Source organism: Tenrec ecaudatus, chromosome 8 (genome assembly GCF_050624435.1).
Source record: "Tenrec ecaudatus isolate mTenEca1 chromosome 8, mTenEca1.hap1, whole genome shotgun sequence".
NCBI lineage: Eukaryota > Metazoa > Chordata > Mammalia > Afrosoricida > Tenrecidae > Tenrec > Tenrec ecaudatus.
The window spans coordinates 85,225,370-85,251,808 of record NC_134537.1 but is presented as its reverse complement, the minus strand read 5'-3'; the positions used below and the strand labels follow the sequence as shown (position 1 = coordinate 85,251,808).

At 39.3% G+C, this 26,439-nt stretch overlaps 1 protein-coding gene across 1 annotated transcript in view; it reads left to right on the top strand.

The window, feature by feature from the left end:
- Window positions 1–26,439, top strand: part of PPP2R2A (protein phosphatase 2 regulatory subunit Balpha) — an 86,537-nt gene that overhangs the window by 22,108 nt on the left and 37,990 nt on the right. The window contains exon 3 of the mRNA XM_075556486.1: window positions 24,441–24,538. Within this exon, the coding sequence (XP_075412601.1) occupies window positions 24,441–24,538 (98 nt within the window). The remainder of the gene's footprint in view (window positions 1–24,440; window positions 24,539–26,439) is intronic.

The following is a 26,439-nucleotide window of genomic DNA, read 5'->3' as shown; positions in this document are numbered from 1 at the left end:
CAGCCTGGGTGGTTCTGGAAGCCTAAGACCTTTAAAAGAGAAGGGAAAGCCCTGTGGGTGCCCACCCCCCTTTTTGGGGGGTGGCGGGCTATAGTCTATGAAGATTTCTCTGGAGCTGTTTATTTGGAAAATCTTTCAAAGAATGACACAGTAGAATTGGTTTTATTTAGATTCAACGGTTGGAAGCATTGTTACAGATTCACTTATTTCTTTCCTCTTAGATACATGCACACCTATGATTTCCCCTGTGAGCCTTTCTGAAAATAAATTGTAAAAGAATGAGATACTTCATGTAAATAACTCAGTGTGTAAGAACATTTTCTTACATAACCACAGCACCACTGTTTATGTGTACAGTACTCAAGAAATTTATCATTGATCCAGAAATGCCCTCTAATAATTATTTTAATCCAACTGGCTTAGAGCAGTTTTTTAATTTAAAAAAATTTTAATATCCATTCCAGGCAATTCTGTGTTGTCATGTTGCTTCGATCTTTTATTTAGAACAATACTGCTTTTTTAAAATCCTGGACTAATCGCCCCCCCCCGACACTTTATTTCTTTTTTCCCTGAAACAGTTTTATTGGCACATAATTTACATGTAATACAATTCAATAGTTCAGTCATATCAAGGAGAATTATACAATCATGACCACATCAATTTTAAGAGCTTTAAAGAGTAGCAGATTTAGCCAATGTGTTAGTCTGGGTTGATTAAAGAAACGAATCCTGAGACACTGGATTTGTGTGTAAGATAGAACTTTATATCAAAGAGTAATTATACATTAAAAAAACATCCCAGTCCAGATCGGGTCCATAATAAGTCCAATACTAACCCATATGCCCGATAGTAGCCCATAAATTCCTCTTTTACTCTTGTAGCACATGCAATGATGCTGAATGCAAGAAGATCACAGCCAGTAGGTGGAAAGTCCCATGGATCTAACGCCGGTGGATGCATCTCTAGGGCTCTGGCTGCCGTCAGCATGGCTCCATGTGACTCTTCAACAGGCAGGTCAAGCAGGGTGGAAGAGATGAAATTCCTAGAATCCTCATGATTAGGCTACACCCACAAAAAGACATCTTTAGGATGTGACCTGACTGACAGGCTAGACTCTACCCCTTCATTCTGTTTATCAAGTTGACTTGAACTTTTGTAACTACCACTTCCAATACAAAGTGTCTTTTGATATCTTTTTTTTACATTTTCTTTTTTTAACCGTTTTATTAGGGGCTCATACAACTCTTATCACAATCCTTACATGCATTAATTGTGTAAAGCACATTTGCACATTCATTGCCCTCATCATTCTCAAAGCATTTACTCTCCACCCAAACCCCTGGCATCAAGTCCTCATTTCTTCCCCTCCCTCCCCGCTCTCCCCTCCCTGTATTAATCTTTTGAAGAGTCCAGAATCCTTATTCTGTGGATTTGACTGTTTCTTCTTGCCGAAAACAAGAATAAAATATTTTTTGATAAGATCACCACATAGTAATGTGTGTTCCCACATAGATATATATGTGTGTGTATGTATATATAAGTTTCTTAAATTGCTATAATAGAAAAGGTTTGGTAACTTTTAGTCTATGAACTTTTTGGTGATTAGAAGTTTAATCACTTGGTAATATCATGTCTTCTAGATCCCTTAAAAGATTCCCCCCCCCTCTTTGTAATTAATAGGTCTTATTGATTACTTGTCAGTAATTCTCTTGGTGGATGTGGAAGGTGGTTTTCTATTCTTTCGATCCTTTCTTTTCGGTTTGTGTCCCTGTGGATTCATTGATTATTTTTCAATTCACTATATTATAATCTATGAATGGCACCCCTCTTTTTGATACATTGTCTTAAATTTGGTTTCTAAGACACTCTTCATCCCACCCTAGTGTCCCTTTTTCATAGCTCAGTATTCCTTATTGTCCCGAATAAAAGATGCTCCAGGTTGGACTTTTTCTGTGCCTCAGCCCTGGGCTCCATTATTTATTTAAGAAACCTTGACTTCTTTAAAGAGAATGATGTTTGGAAACCATTGAGACTGTGCCAACTCAGTCACTTTATAGGACAGGGTAGAACTTCCCCTGCGCCTTTCCGAGACTTGTGGAGCCGGCTGGTGGTTTCAGACTGCTGATCTTGTGCTTACCAGCCCAACACATAACCGCTAAGTCACCAAGGCTCAATAGCTGCCTGTGTAGGTTAGTTTTTTTGTAAAATATCATGTGGTAGTTATGTATACTTAAGGTTATTTGTGTTAAGTTCTTTGTTCAATTTCCTACAAATTCATCAATAGTGAAAAAGAAACCTAATTTAAAACCACGTAATAGGTTACACACTTTGAACCATGATAACAGGTCAGAACATTTGTAGAAACCTAGTTCTGCTTTTTGTTGCTCTTCCCCTTTCATTAGTGGCCTCAGGAAGTAAGTTCAACAAAGTATCTGTAGATGGGATAAATGAGTAATTGTGTGTGTGTGTTTATCACACAAGAAACCAAAATGGATATTTAGGCAGTTCAAGATTTGCCCTTGATTAAATATTAGGCGCAGTCCTCCGTGCTCGGTGCCTGTTCCTGAGCATGCAGTTTGCAGGAGCTTCTTTAGGATAGTGTGTGTTTACTCTATCTTGCTTGAACTTTCTGTTACTGAAACTGCAGCGTGTCTCTGCCCTTTTTAAGATAGGTTAATGTTTACATAGTGAGATGTTGCTATGCTTCCTTTAAAGATCCCTGGTGGTGCATATAGGTAAGCATTGGACCACCTAAGAAGAAGACTGGCCATTCAACCCCACCAGCCACTTCTTGGGAGAAAATTGAGGTTGTTTGCTACTGTAAAGAAGAGTTACAGCGTTGCTGTGAGTCAGAATTGATTTGATGGCAGTGGATTTGGTTGTGCTTTTGTTCCGAATAAATAGGAACTTGGTGACAGCAGGCTTGGTTTTGTTCATGCTTACTAAGGAGTCCCCGGTGGCACATGTGGTAAGCACTCCACAACTAGCTGAAGGTTGGTGTTAAACCATGTCTGAGAGTCAGGGAAGGGTTGTAGCGTTGAGATTTGCCCCTATGGAACTTCGTGAGCAAGTTACTGCATACAGGGTTACCAGGAATTGGAATCGACAGAAAGCCGTAATAAGAGGCTTACAAAGTTTAATTAATTATTCATGTTTTAAACAGAGTGGTGATAATGTGCTTTTTAGAAATCAGCAAATTTTAGTTATTTAAATTACCATAGTAGAAAATATCCTGGAAATTGATGATGTTGGTTAAAAATCTGTGTTCTATCCAACAATAGAGTTGATAAGGGAAGCCAACATTTCCTGTCATGGTTTCCAAACAGTATAAAGAATGTGTAAATGACTTACTTAAACAAATAAGGATGTTGACATCCTTAGGAGGATGGTTAAAGCGAACAGGCGAGCGCACTGAAATGACCAACATGCATGGTGTGGAGACTTCAGTATCCTTGGGAACCCTGGAAGGGTGCCGTAACGAACCTGAAAGAACTTTGGCCGGAACTAGTACAAATGAGAAACATGGTGGGAGAAGTACCTGCTAGCTTGGTATTGAGTTTTGTGGTTAAGAAGGCCCTCCTCGGGAGTAAATGCAGTGTGCTGCCTGAAGCAGCCAGAGCCGTGAATGAACAAGCCACGGGGCAGGTGGTAAGCGTATTATTTTGTAGCATGAATCTGGGATTGAAACTGAATGGTATTTTCCGAAATGATTCTTTCCCAAGAGGTGGATGGACCATTAAGGGAAGTGTGGCTGCCCTTGGAGAGAAACTAACTGGGAAGCACAAAGTTGAAACTTCCTGGTCCACAGTGGCTCCTTTCTTGGGCCACAACCCTGCTAAACAAAACAGAAAATCCAAACCCATTATAGCAAGGTCGAGTCCCACTCCTGGCATGTGTTAACAAGGTAGAAGTGTTCTGTATGGTCCCTCGGCTATGTGCGCTATGGAAGTAGAATGCCAGGTCACTCTTTCTGGCACTGAATCTACTAACTGGACAGCCTCTAAGATGGGCCCTTCCCATTAGGTCATTGTGCCACCCCCTGCCCACGATCGTGACTGGATCGAGTGACTTTCCTCTACAGGTATGGCAAAAGTGATGGAATGTGCCTTCTGAGTTAGGTTACAAAAAACCTTTGGCTTCCATGTTGGTCTGCCCATTATTACTTGCTCTGTAGCAGGGGTTCTTAACTTTCCTAATGCTTTGAATACAATTCCTCATGTTGTGGTGACCCCCCCCCCCCAACCATAAAATTATTTTCGTTGCTACTTCATAACTAAATTTGCTACTGTTAGGAATCGGGTGATCCCTGTGAAAGGGTTGTTCGACCCCAAAAGGGGTCGTGACCCACAGAGGTTGAGAACTGCTGCTTTGTAAACCAAACTGATCCTCTATGGCAAGGAACTGATGTCTGTCCGACAGCCACATGATCTTCTCTCAGTCTAGCTTTGAAAGTGACTGTGACATTGCAACCTTGAGCCAGAAACCACCCCCAAAGACACTTTCCTGGCTCCTTAGAAACATGCTAAAAACTTTCGTATTTTAGGGTACTTTGGGAACTGTGGAACCTGAATATAGGGAAGTAAAAAATAAACCATTTTATTGCTAAGACTGAAGGAAGTTGAGTCTAAGTGCATTCTGACTGATCCCAGCACAGACCTCAATATTACATAAATAAGAACCTTTTTCTTGAAAATTTGAACAAGGAGATAGACACAGACCCAGATGTCTAAAAGGTGGTGGCGAGTTTGTTTCTACAAAGTAAACTTATAAGGGATCCCAGCACAGACCTCAATATTACATAAATAAGAACCTTTTTCTTGAAAATTTGAACAAGGAGATAGACACAGACCCAGATGTCTAAAAGGTGGTGGTGAGTTTGTTTCTACAAAGTAAACTTATAAGGGCAAGCTGCGACAGGAAATTTTGAAATTTTAAAAACAACATAATATTCCCAAGGAGACCCATGTGTATTTGTAGGAAGAGAAGTCTGTAAAGGTGTTCAGAAGAGAAAAAATTGATTGTTGACTATGCACTCTTTGGAAGAGTTTTGTAATCTTCCTGCAATGCAGACCGAAAAAAGATTAAAAGTATGACAAAGAAACATGGAGACTAGTTCCAGTGCATAATAAAATTGAGGGGTCAAAGCAAACAGAAAAGATGAAATCAAAAAAATTTCTGGGCCAGAAATGGCACATTGGGGCAGAGAATATAAGATTTTGGGGAGCAGTTACTATGTGCCAAGTATTTGACATATTTAAGATCATAAATATTTTCTACCATGTTCCTGTGGGGGTAAGCCCTGCTAATATTATTCTCTTGGTAACCTAAAGTGAACACCACACAAGCGAAATGTTTTCTGTGGGAACATTGACTGGCATCCACTGACTCTGCTCCTGGTGGCCTGGTAGGACAAAGTAGAACTGCCCATACTGTTTCCCAGACTGCAGTTCTTCATGGAGCAGCCTGTGTGTGGCTGATGGGTGCCCTCTGATGGCTGACTGTTGGCACCCAGCCCCTGCAGCACCAGAGAATAACCTAGTTGAAAAGGGAATTTTTTAGGACATCGGAATGGGTAGCACAGGTGTCCAGGCAAGAAGCAGACTGGCTGCAAATGATCGATTATCTGGGTTGGTGTAGCACTTACGTTCTGCAGTTAAATATTGCAACAGTGTTGTCCATCTATAATGGTAGTCATGTGGCTATTAAACTTAATTAAAATGTAATAAGTTAGATTTAGTGACTTTCAAGCTCTCACTAGATAAATGTGTATAGTTGCCGCTGTATTAAAGATGGTGGGGTCGTAGTTTGAGAACTCCAAGGAAAATCTGTTAAAAGCTAAGGATCTTAAATCAACACTCATTCATAGAGGCAAAGCAACAAAATGAAAAATTTCAGAAAGTATACCTGTGAGACTATGTCTCTTTACTGCTCTGGGTGCATGTAGCTGAGAAGTTAAACGAGAAGTCAGCCACTTGACGCCTAAGTGCCCTTCTGAGTCCTGTTTAACCCCCTCCTGTCTTGTTTCCCAAAATGACCAACCAAGGATAAACGAAGAGTGCGCGCCTCTGAAGCGGTATTTCAACCTACACAGTGTTATTCCAGGGTTCTGTCCCCCTTTTTTATAATGTAAAATAAAGCTATAGAAGAAAACAACTTTTAGGAAGACTTAATTCACTGAAATAATTTTGTCAAAATGTCCATGTTGTCAAACCCAAGTTTAATTCTCAGTCCTCATCCTACTTGATCTCTAATCACCTCTTGACATGGGTGTTTGTTCCCCAGCTCCTTTTAGAAATTTTGCTTCCTTGGCTTCTGTAAAAACTCTCCCTACCTTACTGTCTTTATTACCAGCTTTCAGTCTTCATTGCCTAGCTCAGGGTCAGCAACGGAGGAGTCAGTACTGTCCCTCAAGCCACTTAAAATTATTCAAAAGCAATAAAGATATTTTTACAAACAGATGAAATCACCATTATCTTTATATCCTTAATAGCCTTTTAATATAACTATGATAGTTTTATTTTCATTTTCAATTTTACTTCAGAGCCACATATATGTGACAGAAGAGCCACATAAGGTTCATGACCCCTGACCTAGCTGGTTCTTCAACTTCTTTACCTATACTCCTTTAGAAATCACATTTAGACAAACGACTTTAAATGCCTTCTGTTAATGGATGATACTGAAATTTCTTTCTTTTTTCTAATTCCCATCATATATATCTTGCTGTCCATTTATGACCGTTCTTCCTTGATCCTAGTTGAAATCTTTACCAGCAGTTTTTTTGTTTGCTTCTTACTTGTTCTTTCTGTAGAGTGTCTGTTAGCAAACGGCACTGCTGTCATCCTTGGAATCATCTTTTGGTACTGCCTTCCACACGCAAATTCTTACCAGCACTGACTTCAGCATTCATCTGTTTCTCTTACTTAATAACTTGAGAACCACTCTTCCAGTTTCATATACTTTATCCATATAATCATAGATATAATTTGTGACTTTAAGACATGACTTAGAAATGCTACAAAACGTAGCACAATCAAACAAAAGTCCAGAAGGACTTGCAGTCTGACTTCAGCTCAATGCTTCAGTCCTCCACTAACACCCCTCCTTCATGTTCTGCTTTATTAGATTTCTTGCCTCCATCAAGTTAACCAAGTTCATTCTCATTTATATTGTTCACTTAATATGGTTCACTAGAGTGTAAGAGCCATGAATGAGGGCAATAATTTTTGTCTTCCTTATTAACTCTTGTATCCTTCACTCCTAGAACTAGTTTCTGGTATGTAGTAGATGGTTGCTGAAATATTTATTGGAAGGAAGACTCTTCAAGAATCAGCTAACCAACAAAAAGTCACAAAAGCTATAACGATTAAGACTAGGTTTAAGAATCGGTAGAATAGGAAGGAGGGAGAAAATGAGCTGATACCAAGGGCTCAAGTAGAAAGAAAATGTTTTGTGAATGATAATGGCAGCAAATGTGCTTGACACAGTTGGTGGTTGGATGGATGGATGGTGGTAAGAGTTGTACGAGCCCCCAATAAAATGATTTTAAAAAAAAAGAATCAGTAGAATATACTTAATCCAAGTAAGTGGGAAAACCTGTGTTTAATTCTCCAGTGAAAGTCATGAGAAATTTAATCTCTTAAAATGGAACCATGTGAAAATAATTACAAATCACATGGAAAACATGATTACTTTAAAAGTTTAGTGGAGCCAATGAATTATTTAAATATAAGATCAGGAAATCAACATCCTGTGTTAACTTATCTACCAGAAATTGTAAAGGAAAGAGTTTTTTCCTCTTTTTTTGAATAGTTTTTAAAAAAAAACACGCACTTTAAAAAAACGTAGTATATGATACATTCCTTTAGATAAGTGTTTGACATAATATATTTCCATTTTTCCACGACTTTTTGAAGTGCTCTCATACTGGTTCAGTTCATTATAATTACTTAGCAAGATTCCTGGGAGTAAGTTAAACTCCAGGTTGGTTTCTACTTGGCCCTGTACTAGTTCCCAGCCCTCTTTGCTAGTTTGACTAAAGTAAACATCTAATTGGACATGTTGTTGGTTACAGTCAAGTTGGCTTCTGCTCGCGTGTCCTTAGGTATAAAAAAACCAAAACAGCCTGATTATTTCAATTATTGAGATAAAGCATAACAAACTACTTTAAAGAATTCTTTAACCCTCTTATAAATGTTCCTCCTTTAGTATCCTTTGGAGATGAGTTGGAGGACTCCTATCAGGAGAAAAAAAATTTTTTAATTGAGTGTGACTGCTAATACTAAAGGTCAATGAACGATCTGGGTCTTCTAGCATTTTCATAATAATCATAGTTAGAAAAGATTGTAGGCAGGTACAAATAACCAGAAACTAATCCTGGTTATAGAATTATCTTTATAAAGCATGTAACAGTTTAACACCAAGGCTTGTCTGTTGAGAATCACACCTGAAGACCAAATGTATTAGCAATTGTTTATCTTTCTGTTCTTTGTTGCAGGAGGGTATGGTTCCATTCCATTTTATCCAAACATGCTATCAGATTATCCAGGAACAAGTTAAAAAGAAGGGAGACTGGTTCCAGAACACATCTCTGGAAATTACCCTTTGGACCCTGACTCTCATGGCAACATTACAATGTAGGTCTGTCTGAGCAACAGTAGCCAGTGGCCTTTGTTCAGCGTATTACATATAACATGTTCCTGTTCACTGAGGCAGAGGCTAAGAAAAGGTTATTATACAGACCAACAGTACATATTTGATTCTTTAAAGACTGTTCTCTAAACTGATGAGAATCAGAGTGAGGTCTGAAAGACACAAGAATACAGAATCCTGAAAGACCAGTCATACTTCTGTGTGAGGCCTCTTGAGTGTGTGCATGCAGAGGCAATTTGTTATAGCTGGTGTTTTAGCCTGGGGGGAGGGGATCCAAAAATCCAAAACTGATTGCCATAACAAAGCATAGCAACCCTATAGAAAGAAGATGGTGGAACCGGCCCTGTGGGTTTCCGAGGGAGTAGAAAACCTCATCTTTCTGCTGTGGGGTGCCTGGTGGTTTCAGAGCTGCCAACCTTGGGGTTAGCAGCTCCATATGTAAGCCACCCAGGCTCCTCCTGAGTTTTAGCCTCGATAACAGCAAATAAAGAAGGGCTAGTTGTGGAACTTGTTTTCCTAAGTTAGATCCACTTGGGTAGCCTAGGCACCAAGAAGGTTAGAAGTATACCTTTGGCAACAAAACCCAAATCCACCTGAAGTTTGTCACAGCTTACATAGGGGCTTACCATGTACCTAATAAAAATAACTTTGTATTTATGGCTCAGTTAACATTAATAATCCTATGACTTATGGAAATTTAAAGATGAAGAAACGTCTTAAAGAATTTGACTTACTGCTTTTTTCTCAGACAATGGATGGCAAAGTAGGGATTTGACAACTTGGAAAGCCGTAGCAGAGTAGACCTTCATCTGACTCGTTCTTAGGCAGTCTTCTTTATCTTAGTGTGCCATACAAGTATTCTGTGTGCTCCATGAGGTGAAGAGGGTAGAGGGGCGCACTGGTCAGTGAGACTAAAGGGAACAGCAGAGCAAGGGGCGGGGGTGGAGGGCCCATTTGCCTTTCAGTCTCCAGTAATATGCCCTAGGCATTGCCACTTGAGGGCGGGGAATATTTGAAGAGAGATTCACAAGCCTCAACATTCATAACATGATAAGGAAAGAGGAAGAAATGGTAGGGTCCTATTTACTAGGACCAGGAGAGCAGAGGAAGAAGAAATTCCTGAATGGACAGGACAACTTGTTCTTCAGAGTGCCATATCAAAATGTTCTTAAAATCTTGAAAATACCATTTTGATGGGCGTAGTGTCCTGACCTTTGGGGAAAATAACAAAAGTGTTGAGCTCCCTCTACAGGTCAAAGAGTTCTGTCATGCCCTGCACAGAACAAACGCTTCCTGAAGGCTCAGCCACTCAGTGCCATCAAGCTGATGCCGATCCCCCTTCCCAAGAACTAGCATTTTACAACTATTTTCTTAACACTGAGTAAAAAGTTGGGTAAATTTTCTTATTCATTGTGTAAGGCTTGCCCTAAAGGTCAGTGTTTGTTGTTATGTAGGGCATATAAAGATAAAAGGATCATGAAAATGGATCATGTGCCCAAACAAAATAGCATCCTCCTTAATGAGAACTGTAAGTATTGAAACAAACTAAATCAAAACAGGAACTGATTTGTGTCCTATTAAGTACAGATGTATTTTAGCAGACCTCTGAAAAAGGAAGGTGAACCAATACACTGATCAGAAAATTAAATTATAAAGACCAGGTTGCATCAAATGTCCTATAAAAAGTTAACCACATACTGGTTCTTTTAGGTAATCAAATGAGAAATCTGTTCTAGAAGAGAGCTCTGAGTTGGGTTAGGGTACTCTCTAAGGAAGACTTTGCTGTGATTCTAACCTTTACTGTAGCTTTTCATCTTAATAGACTTGTACTGATCCCAACAGAGCAATTCTTAACTCTCCGTATGTAACATAGAAGAGTACGCAGTGGGGTTTAATTTTGTGATCATAATAAAATATGAAAATACATATTTTTAATGTTTCAGGAGTACTCAGGTAACAAGGATGGGGCCATGTCAAAGGGACACAGGAGCCAGCTTGAAAGTTCTCAGGCCAAATCTGGAACAATGTGGCCAGTAATTATTTCGTTCATACTTCCAAGTATGAAAATTAAATATGCACAAGTCTATATTGATAGAAATAAATGGTTGATTGAGTAAATACATTGGAAAGAAGGGGCACCTTTCCCACACTGAAGACTTAGAAATATTTGATGTCCTCACAGCTCCCCTCTCTTTTAAGGAAGTGGTGCTTAGTGCTACCTCTGCCCCCAGTGTGGGGCTGTGTTGAGTGAACTTTCCTTACAAAGAGTAGGAAGGGTGGATGGGGGCGGGAGTGATTTTATCATGGAGACAACTGACAAAAATTACCTTGGCTAGGAAAACTAGGTTATCGTTAATGATAGCATGTGCCTCTGATAGACTGTGCTGCGAATGGCACCTCACTTAAGAGGACTCTGTGCTCCCAGCTGTAATCATGGTGTAGCTGTGAGAAAGCTGACTTGAGGGAGGCATATATACTGCAAAGTATCGAACCAATACAGGTAGCTCCCACTTTCTGAAAGTTGCCTTATGCCGCTTTGCTTTTAGTGTCTATTTTTGGCCAATGGAAAGTAAATCTACAGGAGCGTTAACCTTTTACAAATAAACCTAGTAGGTTGTTTTGGGTGTTTGGGACTAAAATTAGTCCTCTAAATTAGTAGTTATTGCTTCTCCACTTAGTTTGTTAGGAACACTCTTGGGTAGTTGGGAAAACCTACTTCTCAAAACTCGGTCACAGGCCAAAAGCAGCTAAGGAAACTGCATGACGTCACATCCCATGGTGTGTGGTGGGGCGCAGGAACAGGATAGGCATCAAGGGACAACTGGGCAAAGCTGAGTCAAGTGAGCAGTTTAGTTTATAAATGCTCCAGTGTTGGCTCCTTTGTTAGGACAAAGGTACCACCATAATTTCAGGTGTAAAATACTGAAGCCTGGTGAGGTATACAAGGTATACGAGAATTGTTTTATTATATTTGGAAATGTTTTTCCAATTTAAAGCTATTCTAAAACAAGTTTATGGAAAACGAAGTTTCGACTCTCATCTATGTGGTTTTTATTCAGTAACGTTTCGAAAATGATGAACTTGTTTTTGTTATGTGAATATATATTCTTTCTTGTATTGGAGAAAGTTCTAATTTATGAAAGTGAGAAAAACCCATAGTAAGAAATGACATGAGAATCTTCTAGTACCGATTTCCTGTTGTGGTAGTGGTACCAGTTAAAAAGAACAGAAAGGATTATGTGTGACTTGTTTCAATTCCATTTTGATTTCTCATTTGCTTAGCTTGTAAGTTACTGGAAATATCCGTTGGCAATTAATCACTATTGTTAATTCCAGGCTGAAAAGAAAATAGATCCAGAGTTCATTTTTCTCAGAGTGAGATCTTTAGTGGATGATTGGCTGTAGATTTATTCAATTATAGGTCTGTTGTCCCTTCAGGTCTTTATCATATTAGGAGTTTTAAGGCAGCTGCTGCTCTCCAGCCATTATTCTACTTTAGTTCCTCCTCTAGTTTATGTAATGTCTGAATCGTGTGTCTGCGCCATGAAATACAAATGCCCTAAGAAATAGGCGAGCTAGCTGTATTTCCCTGCAGAGAGGTTACTTGACTCATAGTCACATTACTATTAGCGGAACTGAGACTGCATACTCTGGTGCCATACCTTTGCATGGTAGTTAATGAAGAAAGAGGTAAAAGGGAAAGGGATTTCAAGAAAAATTATTGCAGAGTGTGAAAGAAAGTGTACCAAACCCACTACCATCAAGTCTGTTCCAATTCACAGCAACCTGTGTAGGGCTTCCAAGGCTATCAATCTACAGAAGTAAAACGCCTCATCTTTTCTCCTAAGAGTGGCTGGTGGGCTTGAACCACCAACCTTGGGGTTAGCAGTTCAATGCCTAGTGCACAGCAACCCCATGGCTCCTATTTTCAGTGTAAAAATAGTTGATGTTCTTTTTATATAGTCCTTGACACTTTGCTTTTTAAGTTTTTAATTGCTTAAATAGGCTGGCTTCTGGAACTAACAAAGATCTGAGAATATGAATAATCCTTTTTGGCTTTTTCTATAAGTTATGCGATCACTTTCCCAAAGTTTGTACACTGCTGTCCACAATGCAAGCGAGTATCAGTCTCCTTAACAATTTATTAATTTTTCCTTTTAAGACAGGACATGCTGTGTTTTGCTTTTTCAATTATTTGTTTTGATGGGGCATTTCCTTGACATGTACAAGTATTTTAATCCTCTTAATGTTTTCCTGAGTTTTAGTAAATGAACTGTTTTTAAAATTACTTTAACTTTTTGCAATGTTTACTATTCTTTTTCTATGCTATCTGCCTTTAGTAGTTATGTACAAATATCTTATTTTAAAAATCCTCTTGGTGTATTTCTACCTCTCCGAAGACCTAACATGAATTTAATTCTTTCTTTACTCACTGGCCAAATGACAGAAGGTGGTAGATAGGAAAAGAAATTTTTCAGGAAAGAGGACAGTACTCCCAATCTCAAGAAGGTGGTCTATATGTGGAAGGTTAATTCTTGTTGCCTTAATGGAGAACTGCATGGAAACTATTTTTTGCTGACAGTAAAGCTAGTTAGTACCTCTAAAATGTTGATTATCCTTAGAGGATGATGACTGTTGAAGGTTTTGTATCAGAAATGTACTGTGTAACGAATGGTAGATTAGAATTTTGGCATGTCTAAAAAAGCTAAAAGTACTTGTCATTTTATTTCAGTATTTACCGTATATACTCATGTATAAGCCAAGTTTTTCAGCACAAAAATTGTGTTGAAAAACTGGGGTTCGGCTTATGCACGGGGTCAGTGGTACCCCAGCGAGGTGTAATATCTCGTGGGTGATTGCCGTTTCTCCACTGTTCATTAAAAACCCCGCTGACACTGGAGGTCTTTGAATGTTTTACTCACATCTAACCAGTAGAGCCGTTTTATGATGACTCCAAATCACAGAAACACCCATAGTGATTCACTTACGCCGGCAGCTGAACTGGTAGGATGTGTCTGTGGCTGCACTCCGTCTCTCCCCTCTGGTCTCTGTGTTAATTCACATCCTGCATTTCCCACTGTAGGCTTATACTCAAGTCAATCAGTTTTTCTGGTTTCCCAGGTAATAATTAGGTACCTTGGCTTATACTCGGATCGGCTTATATTCTAGTATATATATTCTAGTATAGTATTTGCCTCGTGTTTTTGCTTCCTTGTGGATTTGATAAAAGCATACAATCATTGAACTGTACCAGTTCAAGATACAGAACCGTTCCACCGGCCCTCCAAGCCCATGGACCTTTGTAACGAAGGTTTCCTCTGTGTGCTTAAACCACTACCTGTTCACAGCCCTGTTGCTTTTCAGAGTAGACCTCCAGCCGCCACTAACCTGCTCCCTGCCCTTCAGTTTATCTTGTCTCATAAGGCTGTGTAAGTGGAATCACATCCCAGGTAGTCTTCTGACTCTGGCTTCTTTGACTAAGTGTAGCGCATTTTGAGATTTATCCATATCGTATTTGTGCTTTTTCCACCTATGATCTGGAATAGAATTTCATTTTAGGAATCCTAAATGACCCAGCAGAGGGTCATTTCCAGATTTAGACAATAACAAACTGTATACTGTTTTTTGTGTGGACAAAAGATTTTCCTTTCACTTGGGCAAGTGTCTGGTCGGGAGATTGCTGGATCATAACACAAATATTTTAGCTTTTGAAGAAACTGCCAGATTTCCCCCAATATGGCTGTTATTTTGCCTTCCGACCAGCAATATGTGTGTGTCAGTTGCACAGTACCAGCATTAAGTAGTGCCCATTTTTTCTTGTGCTTTTTTCTTTTTTTAATTGTAGTCATTTGAATGGTGTGTAGTAGTGGCTCATCACTTTCTTTACCTTGTAGAGATTTTTCTCTCTCAATTTTTCCATGATTACTTTATATCAGGGGATTTCAAATATGTTACCTTGTCGGCATAAACTCCTGTAAATATTCCATGATTTCCTGATTCTCTGTTATGTAAACAGAACTAAACACATTTTGGAACAAATAGAGCTGGGGTTTTTTTTTTTGTATCAAACTCTACCAATATCTTTACACAAACTTTTAGAAGAATATGTACTAACATGGCTAACATACTCACTATGGCTCTTTCAGTAGTGACGATGTAATGTTTGCAGTCTGTCCCAACTAGTCAGCCCTGTCTAGAGTGAAAGCAGCCATAGGCAATATCACTGAGTGTGGCTGGCTTCCCATAGAACTTCAATTACAAAACCGGGCAGGAGGCCATAGTTCTCTAACCTATGTACTAGAGGTTGTCTTTATATTTCTTAATTCTTTATTGTTTGAAATCCTTTCAATCTTTTATTATCTAATAGATAGTACAGTTTTTCTGAGGCAGTACTAATTCTGATTGGTTTATTTAAAATATTTATCTGGGACGGAGTCCTCAAATGGAATTACAATGAGTAATCCTATAAAATGTTTGACAATACAAGAACTGGATTAGTTAAAGAATATTAGAGCTAATAATTTTAATTTTTTATCATTATAAAGTACTTACTGTAAATTACTGCCATTTTATATGCCATTTTAAATTTTTGCTTGTGATTTTCATATTAAAGAGTATTTAGTATTTTTAATTTATGTATGCTTGTGTCCTGCACAATTTTTATTGTGGCACAAGAGAAACAACCTGAGGTAGGTGACAGGAAGGGGAAAGAAAATGATGGCACGGTGTGCCCAACAAAGTAAAACTAGACCAGTACAATGGATGTCCTTACTCTCCTGTCCCTGTTCCCATTTCTACCTCTTCTTTGGCAAAGCCCAGGTTCCGCTTAGGGACGAACATGGGGTGAGGTGGGTGGGGAATCTGTTTTGCAATAAATTATATATTTTTTTGTTTTGATTATTGACTTAAAATTTAGCAACTATCTGAGCTAATATTTACCAAATATCTGAGAGTGCCATTACTGTGTATTAACAGAGTAAGACAATTGACTCATGTTCTAGTGGGGAGGGGCTTCACTTTTTAGTAGCTATATCAGGGAGTACTTCAATAAGATTGATAAAGGCTTTTTTTATCAAATAATATTTTTGTTGCCATAGCAAAGATGCAAATCCCCTTTTAAATAAGATTTCACTGTCTTATTTTCATAACTAGGCTTTAGCTCTAGTTTAGAATTAGTGATTGTAATAGTGGTACTGATGTTTTTGTGGCACGTGGGAAACTCGGTGCCATCAAGTTGATTCCAATTCATAGCAAGCCTATAGGACAGAGTGGAGAGCTGCTCCCTCCTCACGGCGGCTGAGAATCAGCCAGCCTCATCTCATCTTTCTCTCATAGAGAAGCTGGTGGCCTTAACCGCCGACCTTGTAGCCAATGAGTGCTTCCCATACAGATCCACTGGGGCTCCTTCTGAAGCAGCCAGAGCGGGCATAGCTGCTTTCACCTTCAGAGTACAATGTTGACAAATCTTTGTAGCTCCTATTAGTTGTTTTAAAAGTACTTTATCGGAATCCTCCTGAGGTTTCCTAAGGTGGACAGCCTAGTCCTTTTTCACAGGCTCTTTCTAGTCTGGAAACTCCATCGAAACCTGTTCACTCTGGATGACCCTGCCTGGCATTTAAAATACTGGCCACACAGCTTCTAGTAACACACAAGCCACTACTATACAGACTGTTGGATACACTGCGCTCAAACGTAACGATCATTCTAAGCATGAAGTAGGACTGGCCAGTGTTTCATTCTGTTGTATGTAGGGTTGCTATGAGTTGGAACAGTACCTAACAACAGTGGCGACAACATGTAGAATATAACATTTTATGAAACCTATCTGGTATTAGCATATTCTTCAAGACAGCACAAGGTATTTGTATAAGATGGTTGTTTTATTTTACCCAGGGTACAGTATTCCCATTTCTAAGTACTCATAAATGATTCTTGCTGATAATGATCTTATAGAACAGAATAGAGCCACTTAAGGTTTCCCAGACTGTAAATCTACTGGATTCTGTTCTTAGAGTCTCTGGTGGGTTTAAACCTCCAATTTCATAGTGAGCAGCCTCACGAGTAACCCACTCTGCCGCCAAGGTCCCTTTCAATATCCCTAGTCCAAAAGTATATTTTAAATTATTTTATTGGGGGCCTGTACATATCTTATCACAATCTCTACATATACCACCACTCCCAAGGTGACGAGCAACAGAAACATGGGTGAAGGGAGACAGCAGACATTGTACAATATGAAAATAATAATTTACAATTAAAAAAATTATTGGTTTTTCGTACAACTCTTAACACAGCCCATACATCCATCCATTGTGTCAAGCACATTTGTACATTTATAAATTATTATTATGTCATATCTTACACTATCCAGTGTCTCCCTTCACCCACTTTTCTATTGTCCATCGCCCAGGGAAGAGGTTATATGTAGATACTTGTTATCGATTCCCCCTTTCCACCCCACCCTCCAGTCCAAAAATATTTAAATTGTTGACTATTCTGGGTAGAGTAATGAACCGTGCCAGAGAGTGGACATCCTCCTAGTAACTCTGTTGGTGAGTTTCTGCCCTCTGCTGTCCAGCAGTTTAATGCTGCCCGTCTGGGGCATGCGGAGTATCTCTCCTATATGTACTATACTGTGTAGGACAGAAACATAAGACAGGGTTGCACTGTATGGTTTCAGACATCTGCCGGGAATCTTGGGACATAGCTCCTGTGGTACCATGTGTGCTCCTCTCAGGCCATCATTCTTGTGTGTTTAGTGAAAGCCAGTGTCTAATTTGTAATGTTGTAGACCTATGCAGCCCAGTATGGTAGATACAAGCCATGCATGGCCATTTAAATTACAGTGAGCAAAAATTAAAAGTTCCTTGATTTCACTAGCCATATTTCCAACGCTCAGTAACCACTTGTGGCAAATGAGTTGTATTATAGGTCACAGCAGACAGTTGTTTGACAGCACTGTTTCAGACTTTGGCGTGCATCTCCTCCATAGTTACTAGTAATCTTTTAATGCTGCAAGGATCTGAATGGTAGAGACTATTTTTAGGAGCCATAGGCAAGCCTCATTTTGCTGGATTTCATTTTATTACATTTTGTAGATAATGTATTTCTTTTACAGGTTGAAATTGTGTGACAGCCTGTATGGAGCAAGTCTCTTGGTGCTGGTTTTTACTCCAGCATGTGCTCCTTTCTCTCTGTGTGTTTTGGTACAATATTTCAAACTTTTCTTACTGTTTTTACACACTTAAATAGACTACCAGAAAGCTGAACTCACTGCCATCTAGTTGGTTCTGACTTTTAGAAAACAAGGTAGAACTACCCTTTTGTGTTGCCAAAATTGTAAACTTTTCTGGGAGCCACTGGTGGAGGCAAACTGGCCTTGCAGCTAACAGCCCAAAGTGTAACCCATTATACCACCATGCTCCTATAGTATAGTGTCAATGTAACGTTTATATACACAGCGAAACAAACGCCTGTATAGTCGTCCGTCCCCCGTCCCCCCACACACACACACACACCTAACAGTACCTGACTGACCTTAGTTTGGGCAGTTCCAAAATTTATGTGGCCACTATTTTTAGAACTATTCCTCCTTTATGTGCACATGTAAAACTATGGTAACTTTGATGGCCCACTGGGATCAACAGGAGGTAACGCATAGTGGGAAGTTACAGATTTGAGGTTTTACAGTTTCTAGGCACACCTGCAACCCCACAGTCCTTGGCACGCTGCTGTGTGGTGGCACAGGTAGGATACGAAGCTCACACTTGGTGCTCTTCAGAATGCATTCTAGTTTTGTAGGTCTGCAAACAAAGTTTGGCGGTATTCTTTCCTTGACATTTTCTTAAGTCAGTCATTGCCCAGTGAGGCCTGGTTAGATCTTGGCATTTCACAACTTAGGAAAGCTTACAAGTATCACCCACAAATGGGGAAGCTTAAGGGGTTCTCAGGTATTTTATTATTTTTCCAGGTGTTTTATACCTAGGTGACTTAGTATCCAGAAATCATGGTGTTTTACTTTTTCTCTTGCTTTTAAAAAAATGCATTATTTGCCGTGAGGGAGGGGGAAAATTAGGAGCTATTAAGGGCTCAAATAGAAAGCAAATGTTTTGAGAATGATGATGGCAACAAATGTACAAATTTGCTTGACACAAAGGATGGATGTATGGATTGTGATAAGAATTGTACGAGCCCCAAATAAAATGATTTTTAACATTCATTATTTAATATGTCAGGGAGGAGGAAGGAATGCTGCAATAGTGCTATATTTAAATTTCGTTATACAAATCAGAGGGGTAGTACCTCCGAAAACATAACTGTGAAAAATGCAGAATAAAAATCACAGTAATAAGTCCACAAGTTTGGCCACCTGTGCTCACTCAAAAAATATTCCTTTAGGCACTTCACGCAAAGAAGCCCAGGTGATGCTTTTAAGTTACGTCCCGGCCTGCGAATTGCAAGGTCCGAGGTTCAAACCCATCCACTACTCAGTAGGAGGAAGATTTACCAAGCTTCGGAAACTATACAGGGTTGATCTGAGTCGGAATCAACTCGGTGACAGGGAGAAGGTGAGGCACTTCCATCAAGCCATCAAGTATGATTGTTTCCAAAGTTTCCTCTGTGTTCATAGACTTTTGACATGATAAGTATTAACAAACATCAGTGTTTTAAGAAAATCTTTAAAGTTGAGCAAGTTATGTTGAGAAAACCCTGTGTTTCTCCCCAACAAGGACTGAACGTGGGTTGACTTGTGTGACGTCAATCATTAGCTCTTCTTGCTGTGTGGGATGGGACCTTTTTAGCCTCTTGCTAACCTGACCCAGTTATTTTTTAGGATTCTTCAGCTTTCCTCAAGTGTTCCTCTTAGGTTTCTGTCACACACTGCTTGGCATCTATCTTCTCATTGTTTGGGTGATACAAGCCTTCTTTTTTTAATCATTTTATTGGGAGCTCATACAATTCTTGACACAATCCATACATACATCCATTGTGTTGCACATTTGCGCTTTTGTTGTGCTCATCATTCTCAAAACATTTGCTCTCGAAACAATTTGCTCTTTTCATAGTTACTAAGATTAGTACACACATTATCTAGCCAGCCTTTATTGGGTTAACCACTCCGCTTACCTTCAGAGCCCTGGGGACGCAGTGTTGACACAGTGGACAGTTTAAACTCACCGCCAGCTCCAGTGGAGTGCGATGCTGCTGTTGCAGTTGGCTTCTGTAAAGATTCACAACCTTGGAACCCCTAAGATAGAACTGTCTTAAAGTCAGTGTCTCTGTGAGTCAGAATCAAGCTGAGGGCAGTGGATTGGATTTTTGGTAGGTTAGTATATGTGAAAGTATTGGACTGAGTGCTGGAGTGACACCGTGGCTACAACCATGGGGGCAGCCATGGGGACAGCTGTGAGGGTAACCGAGGGACCAGACAGTGTTTCTTTCTTTTGTGTGTAGTAGGGTGGCTATGGGTTGGAGCTGTCAAAATGGCAACTAGCAACAAGTGCTCAGAATTCAATAGTGAAAGGGAGGATTAGCAAGCACACAGAAACAGTGTAGTTAGTGCTTGACTGCCAACAGAAAGATCAGTGGTTCAAACCCACCTGCTTAATGGGAGAAGCTGTGGCAGCATGTTTCTGTAAATGCTGCTCCTGTCCCACATGGGAAACCATTTCTACTCTGTCCCATGGGGCGCAGTAAGTCATACTCACCCAGCACTGCAGTGAATTTGGTGATAAGAAAAATGTATAAGGTGACATTGGTGGTTCTAGAACTCAGCAAGGCACAGGAGATTAAGGGTCGAAGTAGTCTCTGTAGAATATATCATCTAAACAAAATTGACTTGTTTTTGTTGATGAGTAATAACGGGGAAAGTAGAACTCAATAGTACTGCTTCCAGTGTATCTTGAGAGTTTTTAAAATCCTGGTGACTAAGGAAAATAGTTGATAGCTCCTGATCACACATCTCATAATTGGGAGCGGTTTTATGCTTGCTTAGATGGTGAGCTTGAAGGCGTAGGCAGTGTACGTACTGTTCACCTGTTGCGCTTCTGTTGTTAGTGGCCGTGGAGGCGATTCTGACTCAGCGTGACCTTGGAGGGGGCTCAGTAGAACACCCCAGGGGGTTCTAAGGCTGCACTTTGGGAAGCTGATCACCAGATGTGTCTTGAGTTACCTCTTGGTGGCTTTCAGTCACCTGCCTTTGACTTTATTTGTTTGTACCACACTTTTTGGCTTGTACATAATAACAATACTTCTGACATATTTTGTTAATTCATCTTTAAAAATGAGTACCAGTACAACTACATTATTGCTATCACCAAAAGGTAAAGATGAATTTTGAAAAAAATTTCTCCTCTGTTTATCTTTATTCTAATTTTTTAAAATAACTCTTCATCTAATATTTTTGCGCTTCCAAGATTGGGAATACTAAAGTTTCATTTTGTCTTTCTCATATATTTAAACTAAATTGGGATGACTTTGGTTAAATCTAAAGTTTAAGCAGTGTGTTTTCTTCTCATCTTTTTAAATTGATCACTCGTTCAAGCACCGGAAGCCTTTCTGTAAATGGGAGGGTTGCATTGCTGTAGGTGTTTGTGAATTACACGTAAGTGGGTTACTGTCATTTGACAGAGTCATGGAAACCGAGATGATAACACTGGAAAGAAGGGGCACCCCTCTCTGCCAACATTGCGCTTAAGGAAAATCTTAGATTATTGCCTCATACCACGCACATCTCAGTAGCACATAACTCTTGAACATCCACCTTAAGTAATGGTCCCCTGCCTAAGAAGAAAAAAATTAAATACCTTATGATTCTTGATAACACATATTGCAGTCAATGTGTCTTGCGTTCCTCCACCCCACAAGTTTCTCTTTTTCCCCCACCCCCACACATTCTGCATCACATTCTACAGCTAGGTAGGTGAGTCAGTATAATCTTCAGATGAGGTTGCTATGCTTACTGCTTCATGACTTAATTACCTCTCGTAAGAATTGCATATTATATGTGGGATCTTCCTCCTCCCATCCCCAAATATCTTTAATCTTTTTAACTATAATTACCTTCTTGCTAGTTTAATTGCCTGTAGATTTTCCACTCTCCACTTCACTTCAGGAAGATCGAGGATCCTCCCTTACTAGACATGGAACCCTTCCTGCACCACACTTCGCTTAGCCATCCTAATCCTCAGTGTTGCTCCACAGAGGCTAGTCAGAGCAGGCTCTACACACCAAGATGATTGGCACGTTCCTTATTGAATTGTAGCTATAGTAACCCATCTACCTAATAAGAGTTGCTGTTTACTTAAGTGAATAAAAAAATTTGGACCTGGTGAAAGATGAAGTCATAACAAATAATGAGGCGAGTCTGCCCATTATTCCACTATGTAACCAGGAAAACAAATCTGCTGTCCCTGTGAGCATTTCACTATGCTGAGAGCATGGAGAGTTCAAGGATTTGTATTTTGGTTCAGTTTACTTCTGTATCCTAATTAGCAATTCTGTAGGAAAAATGAACGGTGGAATTTATCAAACCAATCATTTGCATATTCAAAGCGGTACCTGCCTGAAGGTTTTTAATTTAATTGAAAGGTAATTTGAATATGGACAGTTTTTGCCTTATTCCCTGATTTTTAAGCTAACCTTCAAGTAAACATCGTTCACTCTTAGCAGTTTATTCTCTTCAACTATAATTAAAGTACTGAATGTGTAGGAATATTACATGCTTTTAAGCCTTTATTATTTTCACTACCGAGGTCAGAACAGTATCACTCAGCTAAGAACTACTAAGTACTTACTGATGCTTGGCTTTACAGAGTAGTACAACTTATTTCCTGTTACACTGCGTTACGCGAGGGGATAACCCTCCCCACCCACCCCACCCCCACCCCAACCTGGGATTTTTTCAAAGCTACTGGTATATATTTAATTTTTATTTATTTTTTTTTTTTTTGTCAAAACAACCTTTTTAATGCCTTCAGAGTACTACTCTCCATTGTACCTGATACATTTGTCAAATCTGCAATTCCATTCTTGGAAACATTTTCCAAACTCATTTGTTTGGATGGCTGACAGCACCTCCCTTGTTTTTTTTCTTCACTTCTTCTATGTTGTTAAGTTACTGTCCTTTCATGTCCCTCTTTATTCCCAGAAACAAAAAACGGTTACATGGAGTGAGGTCAGGTGAGGCAGGTGTGTGGGCTAAGAGAAGCATGCTGTTTTTTGCCAAGAACTGGCACAGGAGATGGCTGCATGAGCAGGTGCACTGTTGTGGCAAAACCAGCCCCCCATCTGCCACAAATCAGGCCTTTTTTTTTTATCAGACACTGTTTTGCAGTCCTTTTAGAACCTCTTTATAGACAACTTGAGTCAACATTTCCTCCCTTAGGGCAGTTGATGGACATCCAGAACAAGGTTTGTCATCAGTCGACATTTCACCTTTTTGCTCCATACACTTGAGTTTTCCCCCTAGCACGGTCCTTGTGAGCTGTGTTCAATATGGCAACAGTTGTTGCAGCATTTTTCCTGAGCAGGAACCAAAATTTCACAGCCACAAGCTGTTAACTCGGCCATCACAAGAAATGAGGTTCGAGCTTTCATGAAAAAATTCCCTGTGACCAGAGAGAACCTTCACTGAGTGCACTAACTCTGACTGAGCGAGTTGCTTTATGCTCGCCCAGCAAGGAAAATGCATGCTACGAAATGTCTGCCCGGCAGAGCTCTTGTCCGTTTTCTTTCTTTCTTTTTTGGGGGTACTCCCTTTATGTATATAAAATCAATGTAAGTCGTACATTTATTCTTTCTTAATACTAACCACCTTCAATATGGGCCAGAGTTCTTAACCCAGAAGTAGGGTACTGCCTAAACTCTCTGAAATCATATGCAAAAACAGTGCATTCTGTATATGCATTCTCACCAAGGAGGGTGTATACTCTTCAGAAAGATACGTAAAGTTTGATTTCTTACATTGTTAATAGTGAGCTGGAATATAGACCAGGAGATGAAAACTTACAGAAAGAGTAAATTCCCCTGTTTATTTAAAATACATGTATATGAGATGTTTCCTAATACGACTGGAAGTTTTGTGGGGGAAACTTGTTAGTGACGGTGTGATTGTGTCATCTTACTGCCCAATTCTACAATGTCGACCTTTTCCTTAGGAAAAGGGCGCTTTTGTCCAAACACACAGGTGGGTAGGGCCTTCTTTTGAGCTTGCCTGTAGAGTTAGCACCAGCTTTGGATGTGTGCATTTAGTCTTGTGCAGGAGCCCAGGAGAGCGGGCATGTTAAAGGTGTGGTGCATAGCACACGGGGTTTGGGATGTAAGCATGTTCTGTTTGCAAGCTTTTGCTGGAGTTTACAAATTGATCGCTGTTAGAATTCCATCTGAAATAATTTTTACATTATTTTGTTTAGTAATATCTACTTTAATTATTTACAAATCATCTCAGATTGCATACATAAATCTGTCAAAAGCATTTTAAGAGAAGAGTAGTAGGTTTATTATTAAACATTTAGTAGTACTATCAGAATGCTTCACATGACTAATTTCTTTATAAATTTGACATCGCTAAACTAATATTTTTTCTATTTGAATAGTGTCTTCATTTTTTCTGGGAAAAATGACTTGGACTAAAATATTGATGAAATAGCTTCAGATTCACTATTTTCAATGTCAGAAAGCTACTGTGGAAGCCTGGACTCTGTTAGGAAAGACATACTAAGTTCTGTAACTACAGTAGTATGAAGGGGAAAAACTAATGTCTTTTCTTTCTGTTTCAATTATACAGCAGATATAATTTCTACTGTAGAATTTAATCATTCTGGAGAATTACTAGCAACAGGAGATAAAGGTGGTAGAGTCGTCATCTTTCAACAAGAGCAGGAGGTAAGAGTTCAAAGTTTAATATTTAAATTTCAGTTTGATCAAGGGTCTGGAACCTGAATTGCACAAGGGAATCTCAAATCACACCATAGGATGTTGGCCTTATTTTTTCAAGTGTGTGGGTTTCAACTAGAGTATCTAATACAGAGATGGCCTTGGTTACCTTAGCCTTGTTTATTTATGAGCATATGTGTGGGTGGTTATTTTTGTTTGTTTTAGTTTTAAACATACAACTTTAATTGTAAAAATATTTGGCTAGGGAAGTGGTTGGAATCAAGATTTTAACGTGGTTTTGAAACCTTGGCTCGTAGTTAAAATTTTTTCTCTTAAAATTTCTTAAAGGAAATTTACTTTGACCTCTTCTCAATGCTTTAGCTTATTATGTAATTGGTGGGGGGGATTGGGGTGGGGTGGCTAGTTTAAAGGAAAAGTTCAATTATTTTATTGCTAGTTCATACTAATGCTGCTCTTGGGATTTCGAAATCCCAAGATTTCTAAATAAAAGTTTAAGTGGTAGTTGCTTTTGTTTTGTATTGTTTGGGGTATAACTTAGGCACACTTTTAAATCTGAATGACAGGATTTCTCGCTAAACAAAGTCTGTCACACGTGATTTTCCATATACTCCCTTAATTTATAGATCACAGCCAAATCCTTAAAATTACAGCTGTTTCCCGTATTTCAAAACTTTGCTTTATGACACCTACTTCCCTTATACAAAAGACCCTACATTGGTATCTCTTTTCTCTAACTGAAAGAAATCCAAAGAGGGGTTTTGCTTTTACAGAAAATGTCAAAAAGTGACAGTGTTCAGTGAGTGGCGAGCTGTTACAAGGTAGCTTGGGGGCAAGCAGAGCGGTGGCATCTCCAAGCTCCTTCCTCAGGAACTACACGCATCAGTAAGCTGACAGCTTGGAATGGTGTCTGTGAACACTGCCTGTTAGTGTTATTTTTGGTTTATGTGGTTTGGGGTATGGTTTAGTAGTTTATTTTGAGGGTCTGGGGACACTCAAAATTTTCCCCCATACACATACAGTAATTTGTTGCTTCATTTTATAGGCTTGCTGTGTTTTATGGTAGCAGGGGAGACTTGTACTTGTTCTGAAACATCATGCCCCTGGCTATCTGATACGTGTTTATGATTATTTTTTTTAAAGCATGGATAAAATTTCAGGTATAACAAATAGATGTCTAAATCATAGTAGTTAGGTTCTTAAAGTTAGCCTTTAAAGGATTGTGAAATTCCTTAAATAAACAAAAAATCTAGTAATAATAATACTACTTTGCACTTCTATAGCGCCTTTGACCTGAGGATCTCAAAGTGCTTTAGAAACACTAATGAATTAATCCTCACAACACCTCAGTGAGGTAGGTAATTTAATTTTAAAAGAAATGATTAATAGTGTCTGCTTAGAAGATGCACAAACACTAAATATGTCTCCTTTTTAAAATTTTATTTATTTTTACCTGGAAGGAATTGTGAAAATAAGACCAAAGCTTTTCTGGACAAGGAGTAACCTTGTGAAAGGGGGGTATGGGGCTACTTTAGTTCCTTCTTCCTGGTTTTAATCGGCTGCAAACTTGACTTTTCAGAGTGGAAATACTAAGTGCCGAAATGGAACCTTACTGAGGTTTGGTACCCAGACGCCGCTTGAGTTGTCAGGACCAGCACTGGGAACTCCTGGTGTGCTCTTTTCACCGCTCTGACGCCTGTTCTGTGCAGTCACTGCCACGTCAGACGGTTGTCTGATTACTCAGAAATTAGAGTAAGCTTTCCCAAAAGACCTGATCTGTCCTTGAAATTAGATTTTATTAGAATGGCTACTCTATACCTCTACTTCTGTGCTAAAGAAAGCTATTTAGAGGGGGAGGGAAATTCCATTGAATTTCGTTTATTGAGCATTTC